The sequence below is a fragment of the Ostrea edulis genome, chromosome 5 (genome assembly GCF_947568905.1).
Source record: "Ostrea edulis chromosome 5, xbOstEdul1.1, whole genome shotgun sequence".
NCBI lineage: Eukaryota > Metazoa > Mollusca > Bivalvia > Ostreida > Ostreidae > Ostrea > Ostrea edulis.
This window is the reverse complement of record NC_079168.1, coordinates 30,948,620-30,976,596: the sequence shown is the minus strand read 5'-3', so window position 1 is coordinate 30,976,596 and position 27,977 is coordinate 30,948,620. Positions and strand designations below refer to the sequence as shown.

Below are 27,977 nucleotides of genomic sequence, written 5' to 3'. Positions count from 1 at the left end.
CGATTAGAAGCTGGCCTTTTTGCACTTGAAAGTTTCTTGAAGAGTTATCTGCCCTTTGTAAAAATAAGAAAAATCTAATGTTCTAAAATGTGTGTCGTAAATGATTGATTTTATTTCATATCTTTATAAAGAGAAAGTGTATGCAACTTTCTACCGAGAGATTTGTATGAAAATATCATTTCTTTCAAAATTATTTTGTTAAAACATGATCTTCCCATTGACTCCAATAATGAATTCTAGATGAAATAAATCAATCAGTAAACAAAATTTTGAAATTTGCTCCGGTGGATTATTTTTATATGACAAACCCTTCAAAATAATACCATGATTACATACGTACAAAAAACCACCATCCATTTACTAGATGTGAAATAAGGTCGTCAATTTGCACATAGAATTTTTTTCATATTTATTACATAATCCTATAAATGTTTTCTGTACGCGTAATTCATTTCAGGAACTAAATGTTGAACATGTTGAATCAATACGACAATGCTAATACAATGCTTACTTTGTTAAAATCAGGCAACTCCGGATTTGGAAATTATAACAGCGGACTGAATAGCTGGTTTCTGAGGAGTTTGGGGGGTTTCGGGGGTTTTGGAGGAGGATTCGGAGGGTCAGAAGCTGGCGATGCCGGTGACATTATTGAAAAGCAGCAAGCCAACCAAAGAAAAAATATGTTCAGAGGCGGATCATTTGGAAATTCTTGGGGCAGCAGCGGGTATTATCCTTTCTTAGATCCACATGGTGATTACTAACATTCGTTGTATTTTTAACCTTTGTTTATTTGTCGTGATTTGTTCAATGTGGTAAAAAAAAATTTATTCCATGACTATTAATCTATAAATGGAAATACAATGTTACGTCAGTGGTTATTACGTCATGTTAGTGATTTCATGCTGTCTTTGTACAACGTCAGTGGTATTACGTCATGTTAGTGATGTCATGCTTTCTTTGTACATCGTGAAGTCTAGTCTTTCTATGTTGTAATGAGGATTGAAAATGACGCAACTGACGGTAGTAAATTAGGACTGTTATAACATACGTACTTAGTACTAATCAATTACATAAGATAGAAATAAATTATCAGTTTATCTGTCTTTTGCGATATCACACTGAAAATTAAATGCTTTTTTTTCACTGCAGGTTTTTTTCCCTTTGATGCCTGATGACCTAGAAATCCTCCACCTGTATGGTACTGTGACAGTGTGTATCCTACTCTGGTACTTTGTGATATATGTATCGACCTGCACTTTTAAAAAGGCATTTCTATCATGCATTATGATCATCTGTGATGCCAGGAAAAAACTGTTCACCCGAGCAACACTGCACCCCAGTATATTCTGTTTGGCAAAGATTTATGAAATAAAGATGGAAGCTTGAGCCAATTGCGTTGGTGTTTTTAGTTTTTGTTTTTCTCACTTTAATCAATACACTGGAAAGTTTGTGTCTATATGTTTTGCCCAAGCATAAAGTCCACCAGTAATGTCTTTTAACTGAATGGAGTAAGATTTTAAATGGTTTTTAAGTTTCTGGACAGCAACCTGTGAATCATTTCCTCGTCTGCACACGACGTAAACGGGAAGGTCCTCGTCCCCAGCTGATTTTGTTTGGATGTGGTCCTTCAGGCTAGCTAGACTATCGTCTCTGTCCACACAACTCACAGGCAAATCTAAGAATAAGGTTAAGGAAGGGAGACAATATGAGTCGTCGTAGAAAAGGGGGAGTTAATCAGTGGCGGATCCAGAGCGGAGGGGGGTTGTGGGGGGTTGGATCCCCCCTTTTTTTCGTCAAAAAATTTGCTTTCAAAAAGAGTTAAAAATAATGCATTTTGAGGGTGAAATATACACCTGAAAACCAAAATTAATGGTAGAACACTCCCTCCCTTTTAAAAAAAATCCTGGATCCGCCCCTGCCATGAATATTGTGGTTGGGAGTAGGTAAAATTTCGTCTTGATAATATATCATAAATCTGCAACCAACCATTACTTTTTCGGTTAATTTTCGTAGTATACGGCATTATTTGGAAGTTAGAAGGGGGTGAATTTAATTTTTTTGTTGTAAAAACACACTTTTTGGGCCTATATAGCCAAGCTTGGTAGTTTTGTGGGTCTATGCAGCCAGGCTTGGTGGTTCTGTGGGTCCATACAGTCAGGCTTGGTGGTTATGTGGTTCTATACAGTCAGGCTTGGTAGTTTTGTGGGTCTATACGGCCACGCTTGGTGGTTATGTGGTTCTATACAGCCAGGCATGATTCTGTGGTTCTATACAGCCAGGCTTGGTGGTTCTGTGGTTCTATACAGCCAGGCTTGGTGGTTCTGTGGGTCTATACAGCCAGGCTTAGTGGTTCTGTGGGTCTATACAGCCAGGCATGATTCTGTGGTTCTATACAGTCAGGCTTGGTGGTTCTGTGGGTCTATACAGCCAGGCTTGGTGGTTATGTGGTTCTAAACAGCCAGGTTTGGTGTTTCTGTGGGTCTATACAGCCAGGCTTGGTGGTTCTGTGGGTCTATACAGACAGGCATGATTCTGTGGTTCTATACAGCCAGGCTTGGTGGTTCTGTGGTTCTATACAGCCAGGCTTGGTGGTTCTGTGGATCTATACAGCCAGACATGATTCTGTGGTTCTATACAGCCAGGCTTGGTGGTTCTGTGGGTCTATACAGCCAGGCTTGGTGGTTATGTGGTTCTATACAGCCAGGCTTGGTGTTTCTGTGGGTCTATACAGCCAGGCTTGGTGGTTCTGTGGGTCTATACAGCCAGGCATGATTCTGTGGTTCTATACAGCCAGGCTTGGTGGTTCTCTGGGTCTATACAGCCAGGCTTGGTGGTTCTGTGGTTCTATACAGTAAGGCTTGGTGGTTTTGTGGTTCTATACACCTGAACTGGATCACTAGTTCACCCATAAAATTTCATGGAGTTGGCTCTCTGGCCTCTGTTCTTTCCTGGTACAACAACCTTACAGCCCTTAACTGTAATCTCTACAAATTGTAGAACTCCACGACACGCCCTCCTCCTCACTGCCAGTCCTCCAATTAAATTGTATCTGAGAGATTGGCTTTGTTCAATGGCACACAGACCTCGCCATGCAACGTTCCCTATGGAAAATGGAACCTCTATCAAATTATCAATGAGATCTACTCTCAGATCCTTTTCCCATTACTCTGAGGTCATGTGAACTCTGTGTTGGGGGTCATGCAAAATTCAAGACTACTGTAGTCATCTTCTGCCAGCTATCAGGAAATTTGATCAGTTCAGCCTTAGAAACTCTATCTATAAAGTTTGATTTGAGAGTACTTGCTCTTTCTATAAGTATGTGTAATTTTGGAATTAAAAAAATCAACATTATGAATAAAATGTTATCTCTCTGCAATATTGCATCATAACATTTTTTTAAAAAATTATAACAGTTATTTAAGATAATTCTGAATAAAATGTTGCTTATTCCATCCAAATAGAGGAAAAATTAGCTCCAAGCGAAAATTTTGAAAATATATGGTTTTCCATGAAATATATAGTGGACATTTTCTTTGGGAACATACTCATGGCTAAGCAATCTGATTAAAACCAGATCTTCAATCTGCTCCTCTATTGGCCATGTCGCATTGAAGGCGACATGGCCAATAGAGGAGCGGATTGAAGATCTGGTTTTAATTAGATTGATGGCCAAGTACTGTAGATTGTGTATTTTGTTGTGGCTTGAAAATCCATGAAAAATAATCCCTCACAAAATCTAATGATCAACAGTAGCTGCATGCTATTTCCCAAATGAAAAACATCAACCACAAAAATTCATGAAAATGTCTAAAAATATCATTAAGCATTTCACATGATGACTGGTAGCTTCAATAATGTAGTCCTCTCTGATTTTTTTTTTCCTGACGTTTTCAGGAGAGAAAAAAAAGTTGGAGAGGGTTACATTATTGCAGCTAGATGACTGGTAGTGGAAAGAAGAAAACAAATGAATGGCTCAAAATAAATGACCATGAATAAGAGTCTAGTACATATTGACCCTTAATATTTATAGTACACTTCAAAGACATGGAAATAAGGATACTGAAATTATCAGTGGGCAGCTGACATATCTCCATTTCCACCTGCATTCTCACGTCAATTAACACATGCTTTTGTCCATTGTCCAGAATCTGTTTATATTCCTGTAAATCAAGAACACAACATTTAATAGACAACTTCTTTCTGTTAGAAATTATTTCCAAGATGAATTTAAACTATGGTACAGTTGCTAAAATATTATACCGGTAGAAGGTCAATCTCTATAAGCTTATGAAAAGCGTGAGACATGCAATTACATAAATCAATAATTGGGATGGGATAGACAGGGAATGCACACATTTCAGAGAAATTATCACTTCAAAATAAAAATTCAGAACAGAAAGGGAGGGTGTGTGTTAGAATAATGTCCAAACTTCAGATGTCTGCGGCCAAATGACAGACCGATGCAGCTAAAAGTAAGATACTACAGTCTGAATCATGAAAATAAGAATTTTTTTATTGGTTGGTAGATTTGCTTTCCATTAAGCAAACAAAAGGAACTATGTAACATTCTTAAAAGGGGAGAGAAAACAAAACAGGGAGGGGGGGGGGGGTATATATTTGTGGAAATATTCCAAAATAACAAAATTCTAACTCAATATAACAAAGACTGCTTATAACAAACTGTTTTTCGCTGGCTCTGGAAGTTTGCTATAACTGTGTTTTACTGTATAATACAGACTGCTTTTCGCTGGGTCTGGGAGTTTGCTATAACTGTGTTTTACTGTATAATACAGACTGTTTTTCGCTGGGTCTGGGAGTTTGCTATAACTGTGTTTTACTGTTAAATACAGACTGTTTTTCGCTGGGTCTGGGAGTTTGCTATAACTGTGTTTTACTGTATAATACAGACTGTTTTTCGCTGGGTCTGGGAGTTTGCTATAACTGTGTTTTACTGTTAAATACAGACCGTTTTTCGCTGGGTCTGGGAGTTTGCTATAACTGTGTTTTACTGTTAAATACAGACCATTTTTCGCTGGCTCTGGGAGTTTGCTATAACTGCTTTACTGTATAATGAAGTTTGGTTATAACAGATTGTTTTTCGCTGGGTCTGGGAGTTTGCTATAATTGTGTATTACTGTATAATGAAGTTTGGTTACAACAGACTGTTTTTCGCTGGCTGTGGGAGTTTGCTATAACTGTGTTTTACTGTATAATACAGACCATTTTTCGCTGGCTCTGGGAGTTTGCTATTACTGTATAATGAAGTTTGATTTTAACAGACTGTTTTTCGCTGGCTCTGGGAGTTTGCTATAACTGTGTTTTACTGTATAATACAGACTGTTTTTCGCTGGCTCTGGGAGTTTGCTATAACTGTGTTTTACTGTTAAATACAGACCATTTTTCGCTGGCTCTGGGAGTTTGCTATTACTGTATTTTACTGTATAATGAAGTTTGATTTTAACACACTGTTTTTTGCTGGCTCTGGGAGTTTGCTATAACTGTGTTTTACTGTTAAATACAGACCGTTTTTCACTGGCCCTGGGAGTTTGCTATAACTGTGTTTTACTGTATAATACAGACTGTTTTTTGCTGGCTCTGGGAGTTTGCTATAACTGTGTTTTACTGTTAAATACAGACCATTTTTCGCTGGCTGTGTGAGTTTGCTATAACTGTGTTTTACTGTATAATGAAGTTTGGTTATAACAGATTGTTTTTCGCTGGCTCTGGGAGTTTGCTATAACTGTGTTTTACTGTTAAATACAGACCGTTTTTCGATGGCTCTGGGAGTTTGCTATAACTGTGTTTTACTGTTAAATACAGACTGTTTTTCGCTGGGTCTGGGAGTTTGCTATAACTGTGTTTTACTGTATAATGAAGTTTGGTTATAACAAACTGTTTTTCACTGGCTCTGGGAGTTTGCTATACCTGTGTTTTACTGTATAATACAGACCGTTTTTCGATGGCTCTGGGAGTTTGCTATAATTGTGTTTTACTGTATAATGAAATTTGGTTATATCAGACTGTTTTTTGCTGGCTCTAGGAGTTTGCTATAATTGTGTTTTACTGTTAAATACAGACCGTTTTTCGCTGGCTCTGGGAGTTTGCTATTACTGTGTTTTACTGTTAAATACAGACCGTTTTTCACTAGCTCTGGGAGTTTGCTATAATTGTGTTTTACTGTATAATGAAATTTGGTTATATCAGACTGTTTTTTGCTGGCTCTGGGAGTTTGCTATAATTGTGTTTTACTGTTAAATACAGACCGTTTTTCGCTGGCTCTGGGAGTTTGCTATTACTGTGTTTTACTGTTAAATACAGACCGTTTTTCACTAGCTCTGCGAGTTTGCTATAACTGTGTTTTACTGTATAATACAGACCATTTTTCAATGACTCTGGGAGTTTGCTATAACTGTGTTTTACTGTTAAATACAGACCGTTTTTCACTGGCCCTGGAAGTTTGCTATAACTGTGTTTCACTGTATAATACAGACTGTTTTTCGCTGGCTCTGGGAGTTTGCTATAACTGTGTTTTACTGTTAAATACAGACCATTTTTCGCTGGCTGTGGGAGTTTGCTATAACTGTGTTTTACTGTATAATGAAGTTTGGTTATAACAGATTGTTTTTCGCTGGGTCTGGGAGTTTGCTATAACTGTGTTTTACTGTATAATACAGACTGTTTTTCACTGGCCCTGGGAGTTTGCTATAACTGTGTTTTACTGTATAATGAAGTTTGGTTATAACAGACTGTTTTTTGCTGGCTGTGGGAGTTTGCTATAACTGTGTTTTACTGTATAATACAGACTGTTTTTCGCTGGCTGTGGGAGTTTGCTATAACTGTGTTTTACTGTTAAATACAGACCATTTTTCGCTGGCTGTGGGAGTTTGCTATAACTGTGTTTTACTGTATAATGAAGTTTGGTTATAACAGATTGTTTTTCGCTGGGTCTGGGAGTTTGCTATAACTGTGTTTTACTGTATAATACAGACTGTTTTTCACTGGCCCTGGGAGTTTGCTATAACTGTGTTTTACTGTATAATGAAGTTTGGTTATAACAGACTGTTTTTTGCTGGCTCTGGGAGTTTGCTATAACTGTGTTTTACTGTATAATACAGACCATTTTTCAATGACTCTGGGAGTTTGCTATAACTGTGTTTTACTGTATAATGAAGTTTGGTTATATCAGACTGTTTTTTGCTGGCTCTGGGAGTTTGCTATAATTGTGTTTTACTGTTAAATACAGACCGTTTTTCGCTGGCTCTGGGAGTTTGCTATAACTGTGTTTTAATGTGTAATACAGACTGTTTTTCGCTGACTTTGGGAGTTTGCTATAACTGTGTTTTACTGTATAATGAAGTTTGGTTATAACAAACTGTTTTTCACTGGCTCTGGGAGTTTGCTATAACTGTGTTTTACTGTATAATGAATAGCAGATTTATTCAGGGATGATATTCTGCATGCTAAGGGCATCATCATACCTATCTTTTGGTGAACTCATGCAGTGGAACTATTATTGTAGTGATGAACAGGAACTGTAAATGGTTGCCTACGGGGAAAGGGCAAGTGTGCTTTCCATGGTTTGGAGCAAAAGCAATTAACATGAGGCAAAAACCTCCCAATATAAAGTAAAATACACTCATGGATTGTGGTTGTTAACAATCAATTTTTTTTAAAGTTGTAATTTCCAGTGCAAGGAATTTGAAAGGCGATCTAGACTTACAATAGTTTTCTTATCATTGATACCTGTGAAAGGGCTATTTTGCCCTATACCTTGTGAACCGAGCACACTCTGGAGATTTTGACCGTTTGACCGATAGGTCACCGTAGAAACGAAACATAAGTAAATAGACAAGGAGTATCACAGTGTCAGGCTCCTCTGTACAAATAGAATTCCTTCCCCTCCCACAAGAAATATATAATAAAATAAAATGAGTCCTAACTGTGATATTCCTGCTAACTAAGAAATGCTCCCACAGGAAATATAATAAAACATAGAATAAAAGCTGAAGTGGTCCTGAATGCGATATTCCTGCTAATTGAAAGCTGTCTGTTTGGCGACAAGATTTCCCCACAAACAGGTGGTAGGAAACTTCCTTCTGAGTACGTAAAGGTGATAAGACAAGTTGTAAGGGGTTTCACAAACATTATGACACATGGAAAATGACATATTTGATCATGTTTTATGAAGTGTTAGGAGCTATTTTAAAATTGATGTTAGTGGGTGGACTGACAAACAATTGTATTGTTTCACGGAGGGCTATAACGAAGATCAACACAATGTGTCGTAACTTCTTATTTTGCCTGTGTTAGAAATGTTGTTATTCAGTCTTAGCACCAGTAATGTAACCACAGCAATAAAGCACATAAAAAGCAACACATTATTGCTTATACAGTACTTATAGATCCATAAAGCTCAGAGGTTGAGTAATTGATCAATAAGAAAAGGAAACACAGACAGTTATTCCTGATAAATTAAGCAAATCAATTCAACTGTTAGGTCATTCAATACATTGAGGAAATCTTTAAGGATATCTAAAACTTTTTCTTCTTGATGTAAAAGAAATTAGAAAAATTCCTGTATGGGGCAGTTTTTTCACATTGGCATACTTTGTGATAATTTCCTGAATTTTTATGTCTACCTGTACGCTTATTCGCTCCTCTTTTCCAAGCAGGTTCAATGACTTTTCCTAAAATATAAACAAAATTTAATTATCACAAACCTCACAAAATTTAAATTATCCCAAGTTTTTGTTTTCTATATAAAAAATTAAATTGTCACCACAGTGTGAAAATTCATTGGCAATTCAGATAAATGGAACTGAAGTGATAATTCATTACTTTACATAAAATACATATTCACTGAATTCATTTGTTGCAAGTAGCTAATTATTATCATTTAAAACTATTAAAAATCAATGTCTGATAAAAGGAGGAGTAAATATTACACCAGAGAAAATTTTGATATGGATGAAAAATGGTGGATATGTACAATATTTTGAAATTTCTTTGAAGATACAAGATCAAGAGGATTCAGTAAACAAGATACAGGATAATCGTATGATATTTTTGAATACTTTTTTATATAAATTATGTTTGTATAAAGGACAATCCAGTAAAAAATGTTTTTCCATCTTCAACACTGGTCTTACAATGGTAGCAAAATCTGTTTTTATTTAGAGAAATTTAATCCCAACACATGATGACATGAATCTGTGCTTTCCCTTTAGATTGATATATTTTCCATTGCAATTGTTGACTATAAGCGCAAGTCTCGTCGACCACTAATACATAATTTGTCAGACAGTTACATCTTCCCAAATCATAAAAGTGCCAAGTACCTTATCGTCTGCCCGTGACCCACAAAACTGCTGATAATCAATCAATTCTGTGATATCTGGTGAGTCCCCACAAACTCTGCATTTGGGCTGTTTTGGTCGCAGTTTGATGGTTCTAAAGATCCCTTCTTGACCGTCAAACAAAAGCATTTTTTGGCAAAATGAGGCTATATATGTTAAGAAAAACAATTTTTGTCTCATCATTTACGAGATAAAAAAGGAGATGCACAATCATGAATAGCTGACTATATTCACCCCAATGACAGCCTTGGGCACTTAAAAATCTGAAAAATGGACACTAAGATATGTGTTGTCAAGAACAGAAGATGTACACACATGTAAAATGGTGGGCTATTGAAGTACGCAAATGAAACTATTATGATAATGTAGTATTGAACAATGGTCCTCTTCTCAAAATATCTAATGGTTATAATGATAAAAAATTCCCTTTTCGTCTTTCAATCGAATACACAGATATGTATGCAAGATATATGTCAACCATGGAATATCATACAAATTCAAAAAATCTGCAAGAGATGGAAGTTAGAGTGTTTCTAAATTTTGATCTCAGTTGTAAGCTTTTTGTGAAATGGGTCTTGGGTGTATAAAGCTAAAGTTGAGGAAAACAAGTCTAAGAGGGTGTTTAGTATGTCAAATGCAAAACTGCATGATTTGTTATCCCCTTAAAATTTTCTTCTTTGGTTGTACATTTGTTTCGTTGTGTTTTTGTTGGTTCAGCTCTCAGATGTTTGGTGTTATAAAGAATTCACAAATGTGTACATTTAGAATCACACATATACTCCAAATAGCAACAGATGCTAATTGTAATGATGATGCAACAGATGCTAAATGTAATGATGATGCAACAGATGCTTAAAAATCACAGGTAAAGCACCTGTTGATATTCATTATAGATGTAGGATTTAGTTTAGTTTTCAACATTCAACATGAAAGTTACCGGTCACTATAGAAGGACATTGTCAAGATTTAATTTGCATTCATTTTGAATTCCAATTTTTGTGAAACTTTTAGGATTGGTACTTTGTATAAAGATCTTTTAAAATTCCTATATTTTCAAGATTAAATATAAAGGTCAAGGTCACTGGAAAATCAATTCAGCAAGTGTTTGTGTGCAAGATTTAAGTTATATTTTTCTTATTAAAGACATACGTACATGGCATTTGTCAATACCATAATACCAGTGTGTGTTTTAATGACATTTCACGTACATACATACACTTGCATTCTATCTCATTTCTACAAATAATATATAAAAGGTTTGGTAATATTACTACAATGTAAAATTTAAACTGCAAAAATATGTGTGGAAATGACATATCATAGTAAACATTACAAAAACTAATGTTGAAAAGTGAGAGAGTAAAAAGATTAATATCAATGTGCAGATCTGCATGGCCTACACGCATGTAGAATAAAAATGCAGGTCTTCAACCGATTAATATTTCATTAATATTTCCTGATTAACGAGGTAGATCATGTTTTTTATGTTCATTTTGACACAAGGCATGTTGATGGGACATAACTGTCAGGGAATCTGTTATTTAAACGTGTCATTGTGTCGTGATGAGCATGATGTCACCCAGAAGGAGACTAGACCGTTAAGATTAATGGTGTATGGTAATTGTTACAACAGAGTAGGTAAATATGTAATCAATGTTCAGTGTATACAGCATGCAGAACCTGAGGTACCTAGCCTGGATTTCTAAAAAAAATCTCAAAGTTAAGTTTTCTTCTATTTGAGTAGTCAAAATTTGAGTAAAATCTCAGACTTAAGTCCAAGTTTTGACTTCATAAGTTTATTTCGAGAAATCCAGGCCTGGCCTGAATTTCTCGGAAAAGAAATTCAGTTAAAACTTGGGAATTTACTAAAATCTTGACTATTTATGCAAATAAAGGAAAACTCCAATTTGAGATTCTTTTTGATAAATCCAAGCCACGATGCACTATCCACATTCGAATCTGATTCATGTATGAATCTGATATGTATTCATATTGAAGTCTTGAAAATACAGTTCATTCCCCTCCCCTACCTACATTAATCTTACCCTACAAAATGATACCTGTGAATATTTTTATTATAAATTCCTACAAACATCAAAAGTATAAGAATTTTCTATCCGGTGTTCCTGACTTTTAAAGGTACTGAGATCTCTGTCATTATAGTACAGAACTAAAGTTGTCTCCGAGTCAATTGCACTCAGATCCACGCTTCCTTTCCAGAAAGGATACACTCCATTCCACAGGCTATTTTAATGGCCTCCAGCGCCTGCATGCTTCCGATGATCCCTGGTACTAAAGGAACAATAGGTTACATAAAATCACTGCCAAATATAACTGTAAAGGGGCATTAGCTGTGAAACCATTTTTTTCTCTCAAAATCTCTCAATGGCATGGGAATATATATTAAAGACTAATAAAAAACATTTATTTTGTACAAAAAGAACAGAAACCTAATAAAACTATGTTAGATAACCACTTTTAGAGTAAAGAAATATGTAAGGAAGAATTATAAACTTGTAAGACAATAATTATTTAATCACCAAAATGCACATATTCATGTGCCTGTTTTGAGGTTAAAAGTGTTTGAAATATTTAAATACTGGTGTTATTAATAAAATATATATTATAGAGCAATCAAATTTCATTGAATTCAATTTTTGGTGAATAAAATGACAGCTAATGCCCCTTTAAATCAGAGGAATGTGTACATGTATTCTTGACCGCACAAACTGTACCAAATTAATTTTGCCATTCATCATCAATAGCACAAGTTGTGTAATACAATACAATATATACAGTGCTAATACTATTAAATTTTCAAAGAAAAAAAAAGATAATTGGTTGTTAAACCCTTTTTGAATTCTGTATTCATTGTACTTCCACTGTAACTTGACATGGTTGAAACAAAAATTTTAAACAGGATACAGGAATACAATATCATTTTACAACAGTATCAAACAAAATAGTAAAATGTGCTGTAGTTATACTAACATTGAAATCTGGCCTGGAGGTAATAAAACTTATCGTACTCATATGCAAACTCGGTCATGTTTGTTTTGAGTACAACTCTGAGCAAGCTCCAAAGCATACCCCAAAACAACTTGAGCATGTACACCATTTGAGTATGAGAATTATTTTATGAAAGTTTTACCTCCTTCACTTTTGAGTATGAGTACAATTTAGAGCACAAAGTTTGAGTTTGAGTATGAAAATTTGCTCTAAAAAGTTTTATAACCCCCAGGCCTGGTGAAAAATTAATACTTTGGTGATAGATTCAAAATCATGGAACATTGACCTAATCTAATGTGTGAACCCTACTTCAGTTTAAATCCACAATATAAGTACACGATTGTCTGAGTAGTTTTCTGATTCTAACATACTACGAAAATTGTAGTAATCTTCCACTGAGTCTAATCACTTACTGACTCCTAGAACCCCACCATCAGAACAGTTTGTGACCGTTTCTGGGGGAGGGGGCTTGGGGTAAAGGCATCTGTAGCAAGGCCCATCTTTGTAACCATATACCGTCAGCTGTCAAAGAGAATACATGATATCAAAACAAAATCTAAAAATATGATAAAATTTGAAAGTTTTCAGATTCCATTCTACCTACCGACTAATTACAGTGCTACAGCACATAAATTAATTACCAATTCATAAACCTCTACATCAAATGGGGCAACTTTTCACATGTACACACTTAAAGGGGCATGGACTTGATTTGAACTAAAAATGTTCAAATTTTATTTTTGCAATTTTAATGTTTACAATACTTAACGAAGGTATTTCTGATGGTCAGCAAAAATTTGAATTACAATGCAATGTATCATAGAGATACAGCGCTCACAATTCTTTGTTATATAAACACGGCTCATGCCATGTTTTCATTTACATACATTAAATATACTAGTAAAAGTTTCGTTAAAGCAGAGTTTTTTTCAATTTACAAGTTGATTCTGGAGATAAACAGCTCCCAGTGTTTGTCACGTGTAAACAAAAACATGACTAAGAATTGTGAGTGCTGTATCTCACTTGCAACCCAACAACTGGTATTCAAATATTTTTGCTGATCATTAGAAATACCTTGATTATATTAAAAATGTGGAGGGAAAAATCTGCAAATTTTCAGTTCATGCCCCTTTCATTAACAATGTTTTTCTGGTCCAATAATACTAGTCAATGTCATACCACTCTGTCAAACATGAAAAACCAAAGGCAAGTAAATCAAAATAAAAACAACGTCCTAGGAAAGCTCCAGGGTTTTAGCAAAGATTCATTACATTGCACACTGTTTTTGTTTTGTTTTTTTGCCTGGCAAAGATATATTGCAGTCATTTTTTGGTGATTCGATAATGAAAACTGTGTCCTGCTGTGGTCCAGATCCAGCTCCTCAACTTTTGCCTGGGTAAAATTTTTTCTGAAATTCAAATTGCGTTCAAAACTGAGGGACCTCGCTGATTGGGGGTTTAAAGGACAAAGCCCTTAGAAGCTCTTGGATTTTAACTTGCATGTATATTGCATGATGGGATATTTTTGATTCATTTTCTTTTTGGCCTAGCTAAGACAAATTCCAACATTTTCAGGAATTCAAATTACGAAAACTGTGTGACAAAACCAACAGCTGTGGCAGGCGAATAAACCAGTCTAAATATGGATATACTTCTACAGCGTTCATCATGAAATACAAGTATATATAACTTTATAGTTGTAAATTTTGAATTTCAAATTCAAGAAACTAGTACTTGATTTTGAGGATGGGGGAGCAGGCCCCACACTAAACTAGTTGGATTGGTGATACCATAATGTAATTATCATTCATACAAACCCCACACTGGAATGAGAATCCCCGTAACAACTGACTAACAGGAACCCTCTATGTACAACTGAAATTTTTATCATGAAAACACTGAAATTTACATGTCTGCTGTCTTGTGACATGAAATTGTTTCATAACAAAATGTGTATTCTGTGCTCTTGAGATAATATGCATTTTGCGAGATCATCGGAAGAACTTGTTGAGGACTCTCCATTTAAAAAAGTATCGAATACTATTGGCTGTAAAGTTTTAAAATATAGAATACTATTGGCTGTAAAGTTTTAAAACATAGAATACTATTGGCTGTAAAGTTTTAAAATATAGAATACTATTGGCTGTAAAGTTTTAAAACATAAAATACTATTGGCTGTAAAATTTAAATAGTATCAAATACTATGGGCTGTAAAGTTATAAAATATAGAATACAATTGGCTGTAAAGTTTTATAAACATAGAATACTATTGGCTGTAAAGTTTTAAAACATAGAATACTATAGGCTGTAAAGTTTTAAAAAGTATATACTGACATATAATTCATTCAATGAAAATAGAAAATCATAAACACGCAGTAAAAACAAGTCCTATCTCACTCTCTTATACTTATAAACACGCAGTAAAAAACAAGTCCTTTCTCACTCTCTTATACTTATAAACATGCAGTAAAAAACAAGTCCTTTCTCACTCTCTTATACTTATAAACACGCAGTAAAAAACAAGCTCTATCTCACTCTCTTATACTTATAAACACGCAGTAAAAAACAAGCTCTATCTCACTCTCTTATACTTATAAACACGCAGTAAAAAACAAGTCCTTTCTCACTCTCTTATACTTATAAACATGCAGTAAAAAACAAGTCCTTTCTCACTCTCTTATACTTATAAACACGCAGTAAAAAACAAGCTCTATCTCACTCTCTTATACTTATAAACACGCAGTAAAAAACAAGCTCTATCTCACTCTCTTATACTTATAAACACGCAGTAAAAACAAGTCCTTTCTCACTCTCTTATACTTATAAACACGCAGTAAAAAACAAGTCCTATCTCACTCTCTTATACTTATAAACACGCAGTAAAAAACAAGTCCTATCTCACTCTCTTATACTTATAAACACGCAGTAAAAAACAAGTCCTTTCTCACTCTCTTATACTTATAAACACGCAGTAAGAAACAAGTCCTTTCTCACTCTCTTATACTTATAAACACGCAGTAAAAAACAAGCTCTATCTCACTCTCTTATACTTATAAACACACAGTAAAAAACAAGCTCTATCTCACTCTCTTATACTTATAAACACGCAGTAAAAAACAAGTCCTTTCTCACTCTCTTATACTTATAAACACGCAGTAAAAAACAAGCTCTATCTCACTCTCTTATACTTATAAACACGCAGTAAAAAACAAGTCCTTTCTCACTCTCTTATACTTATAAACACGCAGTAAAAAACAAGTCCTATCTCACTCTCTTATACTTATAAACACGCAGTAAAAAACAAGTCCTTTCTCACTCTCTTATACTTATAAACACGCAGTAAAAAACAAGTCCTTTCTCACTCTCTTATACTTATAAACACGCAGTAAAAAACAAGCTCTATCTCACTCTCTTATACTTATAAACACGCAGTAAAAAACAAGTCCTTTCTCACTCTCTTATACTTATAAACACGCAGTAAAAAACAAGTCCTATCTCACTCTCTTATACTTATAAACACGCAGTAAAAAACAAGTCCTATCTCACTCTCTTATACTTATAAACACGCAGTAAAAAACAAGCCCTATCTCACTCTCTTGTACTTATTTCTCTGGTATTGCAGGCTGACAAATGATGAGCTGTTGTACTGTACAAGAAATTGATAAAGGAATCGATATATGTGCTTAACCTCAATGACAAAAATATCCTTTTTAAACATCTTGGATGTAAAACTTGCATATAACTTGTGTATTAGTCTATATATCGATCTCACTGTGGCTTCTATTTTGGATATATCGGTACACCTTCAAATGACACGCCCGGTTTTACAGTATCAGTAAGAAATGTGACAGAGAGCATACTCGTCCATCAAATTCACTCCGTATACCATACAGCTATACGACACAGAATTTCTAAACACTGACCCGACAATGAACGCTCTATAAAACAGGATAATCAATTCCCTCGATAGATTGATCTACGAAGGGCACAGTGACGCAGGAAATGTGTAATGTAAATTAATGCTATTCTAAGACACCTCATAATGACATCTGTAAATGTTAGTATGACCTAGTATATTAACTAAGAAAAATTCATTTGGTGATATTGACCGGTCAATATGGTTGTCCATCTTCATCTATTCATTTTCCCCCCCAAATCATTGCAATTTTTACATCATGAAGACTTCAATTCTCTATATATTAAATATATGAACAATGAAAATGACAACATCTAAATGATGGAAAATGAAAACATCTAAATGGTGGAAAATGAAAACATCTAAATGGTGGATCTAAGGGGATGGAGGGATAACAGACGTCATCAGCACCCTAGTTTTTCACCGGCCTTTATTTTCTAGAGTCGGTTGTAATGTCACAGAAATACTGTAATACTCATCCATCAAGATTATCTCTTAGAATTGCAGTGTATTTGTGTTTTCTTCTACCATTACAAATGTGAATTCTGGAGAGATTGGAGAACTCCATTACAAATGCAAATTCTGGAGAGATCGGAGGACTCCATTACAAATACGAATTCTGGAGATATCGGAGGACTCCATTACAAATACAAATTCTGGAGATATCGGAGAACTTAACTCCATTACAAATACAAATTCTGGAGGGATTGGAGAACTTAAACTTCACGTTTTCTTTCTGTATCAGTTGCCATGGTTCAGTAAATCCCCTTCTCAATAAAATCTTAAACCGTTGGCAACATCTTTAAATCTCGACTCCCACCTATTTACAGGACACTGACACCCTTCATATACCTGTCCTTCAAATCGGAGGGCACTACCCGACACCAGCGGTTTCTGAGACAGTATGCAGGCATCGTTCAGCAGGTACCGTGTGGCCACGTTATCGCTGGCATCCAAAACAATGTCATATCTTCACATCGTCAAGGACTAATAATGGAGGATACAGATTCATCTTAATTAAATGATCTCAATAAAACTACAGTATCATACTGCACAGTCATCATGGTAAAACTAGATAGTTTTGTTCAAATTTGATGAAACTATACATTCTACATGTGAATTTGCATGAACTAAATGCTTAACGAATGTAAGACAATGGTTAAATCATATAAATGCTAACAGATAATACCCTTTTCAATATGGCAAGATCTGCATGAAATCTTTTAATTCATTTACTCGTACTAAATACAAGTCTTATTTATAAATATTTGGATCATGGATACATTGAAATTGGATTGAAACAGACTTTTGATACAATAAGATATTTGTTACACTCCAGATTGTGTCTAATACTCCGCAATAGACATATGATGGATAATGCATGTTTCCTTTGTTGAACAAGTGTGCAGCATATGCACTAATGCATTTCACGCACACTCTGCAGACCTATGTACATGTAATATGTTTGACATGTTAAATGACAAAAATTTTGCCAATCCCTATATCCTGCAGGCAGCTAGGTCTGTCACATGTACAAGGATACAGCTTAATGATCTGCAGAGCATTAGAGCTGTCAAGCTGTATGCGGTAGGGCACACATTGCACAAGGGAATTGAGCCTGCAAAAAAAACCAAGAAACTACAATCAATGACTTCCAAAACATGCAACATACATGTCGGCTTATAGCCTATATATGGAAACCTAAGTGTTTTGTGAAGTTCATTGTAGGCTGGGTTAGTAGTTGATGTCAGACAGGACAGTTTTTTTCTGTAGTGATTTAAATGAGCCTTCTACGTAACATGCTGTACACATTGCAATATTGGATTAATGTCTGACATGTAAAGCAAAGGATGTTCAACACAAGCAGCAGACAATTGAATATATCAGTAAAACTTGTGATTAGTTTATGTCAGATGGGTGGTGGTGAGGGGTTCAAAGTGACCTTGAAAACAAAATTTTCAATCAAGGTCTGTTAAAACACACCAAAGTCAGACAAATGGTCGGCCACTATCTATGAGAGATTTGCCTGCAGCTGTGTGATGACCACCGTGAAATAATAAATTTCTGAAAACTTTGCTGATGTATAACAGAATTAAGTAGAGATCCGTTATCACAAAAGTATATCCCACACCTAATTATCGCTGATGATGAGTTTTATTTGTCATTAAAGACAAGTACAGATAACATGTACATATACAGACACCATCGTCAGCATGCAAATCCAACAAATCTTATACCGTACAAGTGCAATTTTTAGCGAGACACAAATTTAGCGATTCTTAATATAAATGGGTATATATATTTAGCAGACTGTGAAGCTAATTTTAGCGATTCTATAATTTCAGGAGAGATAAATATTTACCTCTGATATGGAATAAATTGTTAGCAATATTCAATTTTAACGATCTCAACACTCTCGCTCATAATTCCAAAATCAATCCCTCGCTAAAAATTCTGCTTGTACGGTATAACAATAAAATTATTTTCTTGATTTGTACATATTAAATTAAAAGATATCTAAAAACTATTTTTCCTGAATTCATGGTCAACAACAGTGTTCTAAGGGCAATAACTCTTGGAATGTCCTTTTGAGATACTTTTATACGGTGTTCAAAACTAGTGTTACTAGTTCAAGAAATGCCTCAATTTTTTCTGTTGAGAATAGTACAACACTTACTGAGTACATGCTGAAGCTGCTGAGGAAGATTTAGCCATGCCCACTTTCCCCTCCGAGTGAAGAATCTGACGATGTAAATTTGACAGCTCCACCTCATCATAGTCTACGATTCCAATTCTTCCTTAAAAATAAAAGACAAATATGTGATGGTGAATTTACATCACCCTCAGTTGTAGCAGACTCCGTTCCTCTTAAATCAGCCAACAAAATAATGAATCCATACCATATCAATACATGCAAGCACACAGAATCAGCTTTACCCCCCCCCCCTCTCATTTGAAAAACAATGAGCCTAATCTGTATATATTTATGAAGATTCACACACACACACACCACTGTCGCAGATATGCCACTTGGAATTCTGAATCTCTATACACCATAGTAAGTATATAATTGTGAAAAATGTTTTTAACTTAATATTAAAATGTTGTGAAGTTCCATGCCCACTGTTTTTGAATCCACCACCTATAATGTCCAATCTCATTATGCTTCAAAGTGTAAGATCTATATCTTCAAAAGTGTTAATCAAAACTACATGGAAAATCCTTAAGATCCACAGCTAATTTTGTTCTGAACTACCTCATAAAATGCTGAACCCATTCATCAGATACTATAAATTTTCAAATTAAGTTTCTAAAATTTCAGGGAAAATGAATTAATCCAAACTAAATAGACAGAGAGATCTGACATACAGATGAACTGTTAACTAAAACATACAGATGAACTGTTAACTAACATACAGATGAACTGTTAACTAAAACATACAGATGAACTGTTAACTAACATATAGATGAACTGTTAACTAACATATAGATGAACTGTTAACTAACATACAGATGAACTGTTAACTAACATACAGATGAACTGTTAACTAACGTACAGATGAACTGTTAACTAACATATAGATGAACTGTTAACTAAAACATACAGATGAACTGTTAACTAACATATAGATGAACTGTTAACTAACATATAGATGAACTGTTAACTAACATATAGATGAACTGTTAACTAACGTACAGATGAACTGTTAACTAACGTACAGATAAACTGTTAACTAAAACAGACAGATGAACTGTTAACTAACATACAGATGAACTGTTAACTAAAACATACAGATGAACTGTTAACTAACATACAGATAAACTGTTAACTAACGTACAGATGAACTGTTAACTAACGTACAGATAAACTGTTAACTAACATACAGATAAACTGTTAACTAAAACATACAGATAAACTGTTAACTAACATACAGATGACTGTTAACTAACATACAGATGAACTGTTAACTAACATACAGATGAACTGTTAACTAACATACAGATGAACTGTTAACTAACATACAGATGAACTGTTAACTAACATACAGATGAACTGTTAACTAAAACATACAGATGAACTGTTAACTAACATATAGATGAACTGTTAACTAAAACATACAGATGAACTGTTAACTAACATACAGATGAACTGTTAACTAACATACAGATGAACTGTTAACTAAAACATACAGATGAACTGTTAACTAACATACAGATGAACTGTTAACTAACATACAGATGAACTGTTAACTAACATACAGATGAACTGTTAACTAAAACATACAGATGAACTGTTAACTAACATATAGATGAACTGTTAACTAACATACAGATGAACTGTTAACTAACATACAGATGAACTGTTAACTAACGTACAGATGAACTGTTAACTAACGTACAGATGAACTGTTAACTAACATATAGATGAACTGTTAACTAAAACATACAGATGAACTGTTAACTAACATACAGATGAACTGTTAACTAACATACAGATGAACTGTTAACTAACATACAGATGAACTGTTAACTAACATACAGATGAACTGTTAACTAAAACATACAGATGAACTGTTAACTAACATATAGATGAACTGTTAACTAAAACATACAGATGAACTGTTAACTAACATACAGATGAACTGTTAACTAACATACAGATGAACTGTTAACTAATAAAAAGATGAACAGTTGATTAAAATACAGATGAACTGTAGATTAAAATACAGATGAACTGTCAACTGACATACAGATGAACTGTTAACTAACTTAAATATATAGATGAACCGTTAACTGATATACAGGTGGACTGTTAAATGAGTGTGTGTTGACTCAAAACTGTAGTTTGTGACGATGGAAAAGAGAATGAGAGAAACTACTGTAGTAACTAGTTGATACTAGATTGATAGAACTGATAAAGCGAAAACATTTAACAGAAAATGATTTGTGAGAAATGTTCATATCATGAAATCTTCTAGATATGTAAACAGTAAAACACGCTAATAGTGGGTTGCTGGGAATGAACAAGATTCATTGTAAACACAATTTGTTCTATCCAATAAGTTCATCAAATGTTTTAAACTACCAAGAAGATCACTTCACTGTAAGCATGAATTCATTATATTTATAAGCATGTTCACTGTAACTGTGTTTTACTGTATCACTTTTTCAATTACTGATAATCAAAAACAAGGGAATTCATATTCATTTTAAATAAGAAAACAGAAACACAATCATTGAGGATTGCTAAGCAAATGAAATTGAATATCATACAGTGATACTGTATAAGCAGACTTTTTAGTAAGGTTTTAATTTGAGTGTTATCAGTGAGGGTGTTGAGATCATTAAAATTGAATATTGCTAGCAATTTATTCAACATCATAGGTAATAGTTATTTTCCTTTGAATTATAAAGTCGCTAGAATTAGCTCTCGCTAAATGTATGTAAACCCATTTTGATGGAAAATCGCTAAATTTGTGTCTCGATAAAAATTCTACTTATACGGTATCTTAGTAAGTGATACAAAGTAAATTCATTTTTACACACCCACTCCAGCTGCTGCGAGGTAAATCCCAGCAGGACAGCCCAAGCCCCCGGCACCGACCACCAGCACAGAGGTACCAGCCAACTTCAACTGCCCTGTATTAAAGAGATTAGATTAAAAAATCTCCCAGCACAGAGGTACCAGCAATTTCAACTGCTCTGTATTAAAGAAATTAGATTTAAAAAATCCCCCTTACAAATCTTATTCTTTGAGGAATCTTTGATGAAGAAATTTTTTAGATTTTTTTTTATATATTCAATATACAGTGAAAAAAGCCCAATTCAGCTATTTCTTACAAACTGAAAATTCAAAATAATAGGGATGAAACTCAAAGCTTTCTGGTTAAGAAAATGCCCAATTCCACACAGGTCTGTACAATCCATTTTCAATGAACATTTCAACTTTTATCTTCACTCTCAATTTTATATTTTCATTGTTTTATCGTAGTTTCGGTTTAACATTTACTTTAAATTTACGTCCGATTCCTGCGGGGACCCGGGTTACAATAGGTCCTCAGTACCCTTTGCTTGTCATAAGAGGCAACTAAATGGAGCGGTCCCTTGGATGAGACCACAAAAACCGAGGCTCCATGTCACAGCAGGTGTGGCACGATAAAGATCCCATCCTGCTCAAAGGCCTAAATCTTGAAGCCCTTCACCAGCAATGGTGATGTCTCCATATGCATAAAAAATTCTCAAGAAGAACGTTAAACAATATACAATCAATCAATTTATTTCTGAATTTTGATCTCAATGTAAATCATACACCCATTGTATTTAGCCAATAACTTTGATGACAGTTTCTATTGACCAAGTTACTATATAGAGCCATGCAGCAAACAATTCGTCGGAGCGAGACAGCTGGCCTTGCTAGCTTCACTTCTCCTTCCAATCTTCCTATACTGGAATCATGGCTTGTTTGTCCACTTTGACCTTATACCCTTTTTACTTACTAAATTACTATATTACCTTTGGGTTAGGAGAATTTCTTGATAGTTTGTAGGCTAAGTTCAAGGGTTTAGGAGTGTGTATTTGTCATATTTATACTGGTAATAAATTCATAATGTGTTGTTAATCTTATTTTCATTTCTAGTGAGTTTATTTTCAAGTTTCTAATCATAGTGTAGTTGAGTCGTTTCGAAGTCACCACTATGAAATGAAATAAAACAAAACACAACATGAAGTACAGACAATACAAATGCCCAACCTGCTACATTGTTTTACACTGTTTATTTCAACACACTGTGTATTTCGACAAAACAATTGTTTTCCAGTGCATGTCGGATTAGACAGGTTTCACTGTACACACTCCTCTTGAGACTTGAATGCACATGTCCTACTTGTTCAAATAATCTGGTTAGGTCTTGGGACACTTATCCTCACTACAGCTGAAGGACAAAATTCTTATATCTTGTGCTGACGTACCTTGAACTCCAATCTCAGGTAAGATTAACTGCCTGCTGTATCTACCAATTTCTGCATTCGTCAGACATGTTCTTAATTCTGGTCTTTCATGAGATATGCAAGTGTCAGGATCTGGAATTTTCTATAAAAATATTCAATAATGTGTTAACAATGCACAATGTTATGAAGACATGGTAAATATAAGTTAACTTTTATATGTTCGATTGCTACATCATTCTGACCATTGATAAATAAATCAAATACATTTATACATCAAGATTTTATCTTTTTTAATTCTGGTATTCTAGATAGCCAGTTTCCGACCACCTGCAACATGTTAGTATCAAATGTTGTACATTAAAAAATTGTGTCATTGATTTCACCAACTGAAAAAACATCTTATCATTTTGTCAATCATTAATATGATGTATTACTAATTCTTGAAAATTATATTAAAACAATGCTCATATTTTGAGGAAATAGAAGAGTTTTGTCTGAATACTTTGAGACACAAATAACACTTGAATTTTTTTCTTTAGTCAAAGGAAAGCATGCATGATTTGATATGATTTTAATAATAAAATTAGATTGACAAGTGGTTTTCCCCTTGAAACAAAGAAAAAAAGCGTTTTATAACAAGATAGAATAACGAATTATTGTTAGAATATGACACAAAATTGTACACAATGATATACACAATAAATGCTAAATCGCATTCTCTCACAGCTTTTTTTTTAATTCGAATTTTCTCTATTGACGTATGTACAATGTGGAGAATCACAATCGTTAACATTGAAATCTATACCAGGAGTTCTTTTAATCTCCTGTTCTCTTTCTCTTTAAGTTGGAGTTGTAACTTCAATGCTTCTATTTCCTTTTCCATTCTTAAACAGACAAAATTCAGTTGCAATACGGTGAATACATGCCGCCTGGGGTTTGTTTATCACGGAAGTGATTATAAATTGCCCTCCCATACAAGAGAGTTCCTACTTTTTGTTTACATTTTGCAGACGATTGTCGATGGCTCGCATTAAGCGGGTACCGAAAAAATCGACCTCTCTGACATCTACGGAGAATGTCGTTCATAACATTTCCAGGACATACAAGTCGCTACATAATCTCCAACGTCAGTCAAAGATAACTGGAGGGATTAAAAAACCTCATCCCTGGAAACCAAGCTTGGGTGTTCTCTTGGATATTCGAAGATACCAACGAACAACAAGCTTGCTTATACCAAAACTTTCTTTTCAAAGGATTGTTAGATCTCTGACAGATTCGAATTTTAAAGGAATTAAATTTCAAACTCAAGCACTTCATGCTTTACAGGTAGGCCTAACATTTTTTTTTTCCATTTTTTTTTTTTTAATCTAAGCAGGGGAGATTATCATACAAGAGTAACACAGGCGTAGATTTGGAGTACTGTCATTTTTTAAGGAAATGTATTTTTTATCTCTACATTGAAGGAGAATTAGGAGATTAAAAAAAGGGGGGGGGGGTGTGCAGCTGCAGTGTTCTAAACATTACCTTTTTGCACTTAAAATTTATTCAATTAATTTTTAAAATGTTGATGTCAACACAACACAACTCAACTATTTCATGAAATAGATACATAAATATGTCTTCTAACACTACAGAAATTTAAAAAAAAAAAAAGTTTAATAGGTAATGGAAATAGATAATGACCTGTTTGCACTTGATATACGAAAAAAATCATGATATCAATTTGAGAGTTTAAAAGGACATATTGGGATTAATGTCAATTTCTAAAATTTCACATAATTTTCAAGGTCTTGTCTTGAAATTTAAAATGGAACAAAACAAAGTGGGGGTTGGAGATCAAATTTATTATTGGCGAAGATACTGAATTTTTATACTAATTTAAATTTTTTTTTAAGATAATGTGTTCTGTTTGGAAAAATATATCAACCAAATTGATAAATTTCAACATTTGAACTAGTTCCAAGTCTCAACTACTTGTATCATACATTATAAAACATAGGAGTTTAAAATAGAAGATATAATTGAGGAGAAAATCTTTGGCTGGACCGGGACCCCTGCATTACTAGTCAGGTGCTCTAACCACTGAGCTATCCAAGCCGATATCCACGGTCCGTTTAGCCCTAATTACTACAATTGGATGAAACAGAAACTGTCAAATCATGCAGATTTAGAACTTTTTGATTAATCAATCCTTCCTCCACAAAATATAGTCCGTAGCAAACCCTTTCATTTGAATTGACACACAAAATTTCAACTGGAAAGTATAGGGTTTAGTAATAGATGTATAATGTGTCTGCACCAATGGAATCAGCACCGTACCAGTAAATTTATACTTAGTTGTACAGCATCCTGCGCAGTTGTGCTCAAAAGCTCAGGACCTAACTTCCCTAAGACTTGGTCATAGCACTCCGAATTTTGGTATTACAGATTGATTTTAGACAGCTCTACAAGATTTATTGGTTTTTAATTATTTATTCTGTAAAGTCTCTGAGTACTTTTTAAAGAAAGATGTTTGTACTGGGCACAGAGGTTGTTGATGAAATGATAGTGTGTCCTGACCCTTGCCCAAGGTCATTTAGACAAGGTCCCTTGAAAAGATATATTGCATTCTTGGATTCGTATGGCATAATGTTATGTGACTTATGTCCTGATCCCAGATCAAAGTCATTTAAATAATATACAAGGTCACGTCGGAAAAGTCACATACATGAATAAGAGTTATTGACAGTGGTATGCAATTTGTTATTTCTTGCGAATGAACTTGAAGTAATATGGACGTATTCTCTTTAGAGAAGTCGAGAGGCAGATGAAGGCTATGCCTCTCGACTTCTCTAAGAGAATAATATGGACGCTGTTATTAAAGGTTGCTATTCACATATGTTTAAAGATGTTGTAACGGTTATATTTTAGAAGCAAACATACTCTCTGGGTGCAAAGGTTGCCTTCACTGCATAACGTTGTATGTAGTATCATTATTCAATACATGCCACCAAGATAAATTCAACACTTTCAAAGTCACGTGGAGAAAAATATGTAATTCTCGTCAAATTAAGTCGTTATCTTCTCAGTGTTGAATTAATGATTAAATGCTAATTCAATCATTTAAAATGACTGATTCACGATTTTCCCTAAAATTTTCTTTTTCACTTTTAATGATCAAAATCTACTGTCTAATATGTTTAAAAGAGTTCACATAAAAATCAAGGCTATACATTATCACAGAAGCTCATTTTAGAGAGTTTGTTATTTGTTTTGTAAACAAAGATTGCGGTATGTTATTGTTTACGAATTTTTTTTAAAGAAATGGATATCGATCTATGTTTGTTATCTTTCACATTTCAAGCATTTTTGGGAGAAAATGTGTCATCTAAAAGTTCAAATTTGTGAGTATGCAAAATTAAGATGCTTTATATTACAAAATTGATATTTCACTGGTTTGTTTGTATACATAAAAAGACTCCTGTTTTTGTTTACATAACACAGATTTAAGGCTAAAATATTGCTTTTATTCTTGCATTCAGAAGGTCAAAATTTGGCTGTCAATATGAAATGAGTCATACTTTTAATGTTTACCATCAAAAATGAAAAATATTCAATTATCAAAAATCGTGAAATTCAGCACTTTGATATGAACCACGCAGTCCAAATGTGCCCTAGCTGCAGAACTGTAGCTCTCTGAAAAAAATACTGACCAGTACAGGTCAGATATCCCAATATATTTCAGAGAGCTACAGTTCTGCAAATGTGTCCCGCATGGGGGTATTTTAATTACCTCGTTTTCCTATTTCAAAACTTTGCTAGTACTTAATGTTTTCTATTTACACTTTCCAGGAAGCATGCGAAGATTTCATAGTTAGCGTTTTTGCAGACACAAATTTGTGTGCTCTCCATGGGAAAAGAGTAACCATACTGCCGAAGGACATGCAGCTGGCTCTTAGAATAAGGGGACGAAAGGGCTTCCTGCCTGAACCAGTCCAAGAAGAATGACATATTCAACATATTTATAAAGAAATGATTGTACTAATCATAATGGATGGCACAAGAGTCCATAAATTAAGCTGTAAGAAGTTGGATAGATTTGTTATAAAAATCAATAACACCAAATAAACCAATATAATGCTACGGATTTCATGCCTTTTATTTCATACTTAATATTTATGGTATTAATGTGAGCTGGGCAATATTCATAAATATTTAATTTCCATTTGAAACTTAGGGAATTTGACTTCCACATAGATCCCTGCATGTAGTTCGGTACACAATGTGGCGAATAATGTGATAAGATCTACTGATTTCTTTGTGTGGAGACCAACCCCTCTTAATTTTGAACTGGTTTTGGTAAATTTCCCTCTTTTTTTCCCCTTCTTCTTCTTCCGCTTCTTTTAGTTCTTCTTCTTCTCAAACCAGTAAAGCAGAAGTAATGGCGATAGTAGATTCATGCACGAGTCGCAGTTTGTTATGTAGAGATGCGAGTGTGTGGTGGTTTGGGGAGGGGGGGGGGTTAGTTTTTCAGAAACTTAATTATCGTCGTTTTTCAAAATGGGAGAAGAATGTATCTTGTCTAAAATTCTTAATTAGCATCAAGAAAAGAAAAAAGAAAAAAAACCAAAACACACACAAATAGCAAAAACTAAGTAAATAAGATATAAAGCAAAAGTTGTTTTCAGAAAAATCCCAAATCAGGGGAGGGGATCGTTAAAACAATATATTTCTTAATTGGGAAGGGGGAACTGATCCTTTATAACTTTA

At 34.3% G+C, this 27,977-nt stretch overlaps 2 protein-coding genes and 1 long non-coding RNA gene across 3 annotated transcripts; 2 read left to right on the top strand and 1 right to left on the bottom strand.

The window, feature by feature from the left end:
* The first annotated feature begins 435 nt into the window (after positions 1 to 435).
* On the top strand, positions 436 to 1,386 carry LOC125649935 (uncharacterized). Its single transcript, XR_007360838.2, has 2 exons — positions 436 to 750; positions 1,150 to 1,386. It is a non-coding gene; the product is annotated as an uncharacterized LOC125649935 (long non-coding RNA).
* LOC125649909 (adenylyltransferase and sulfurtransferase MOCS3-like) lies at positions 1,379 to 24,188 on the bottom strand. The gene is made up of 12 exons (XM_048877767.2): positions 24,034 to 24,188; positions 23,250 to 23,370; positions 21,828 to 21,920; positions 18,958 to 19,078; positions 17,824 to 17,898; positions 17,133 to 17,250; positions 12,779 to 12,887; positions 11,586 to 11,648; positions 9,339 to 9,502; positions 8,640 to 8,687; positions 4,061 to 4,160; positions 1,379 to 1,675 (listed from the first exon to the last, which is right to left on the bottom strand). The coding sequence occupies exons 1-12, from the start codon at positions 24,109 to 24,111 to the stop codon at positions 1,431 to 1,433; spliced, it is 1,335 nt and encodes a 444-aa protein (XP_048733724.1). The 5' UTR covers positions 24,112 to 24,188; the 3' UTR covers positions 1,379 to 1,430.
* On the top strand, positions 24,187 to 27,350 carry LOC125649930 (uncharacterized). The gene is made up of 2 exons (XM_048877796.2): positions 24,187 to 24,554; positions 27,060 to 27,350. Exons 1-2 carry the CDS (start codon positions 24,249 to 24,251, stop codon positions 27,213 to 27,215), a joined length of 462 nt encoding a protein of 153 aa, XP_048733753.1. The 5' UTR covers positions 24,187 to 24,248; the 3' UTR covers positions 27,216 to 27,350.
* The last annotated feature ends 627 nt before the right edge of the window (positions 27,351 to 27,977 follow it).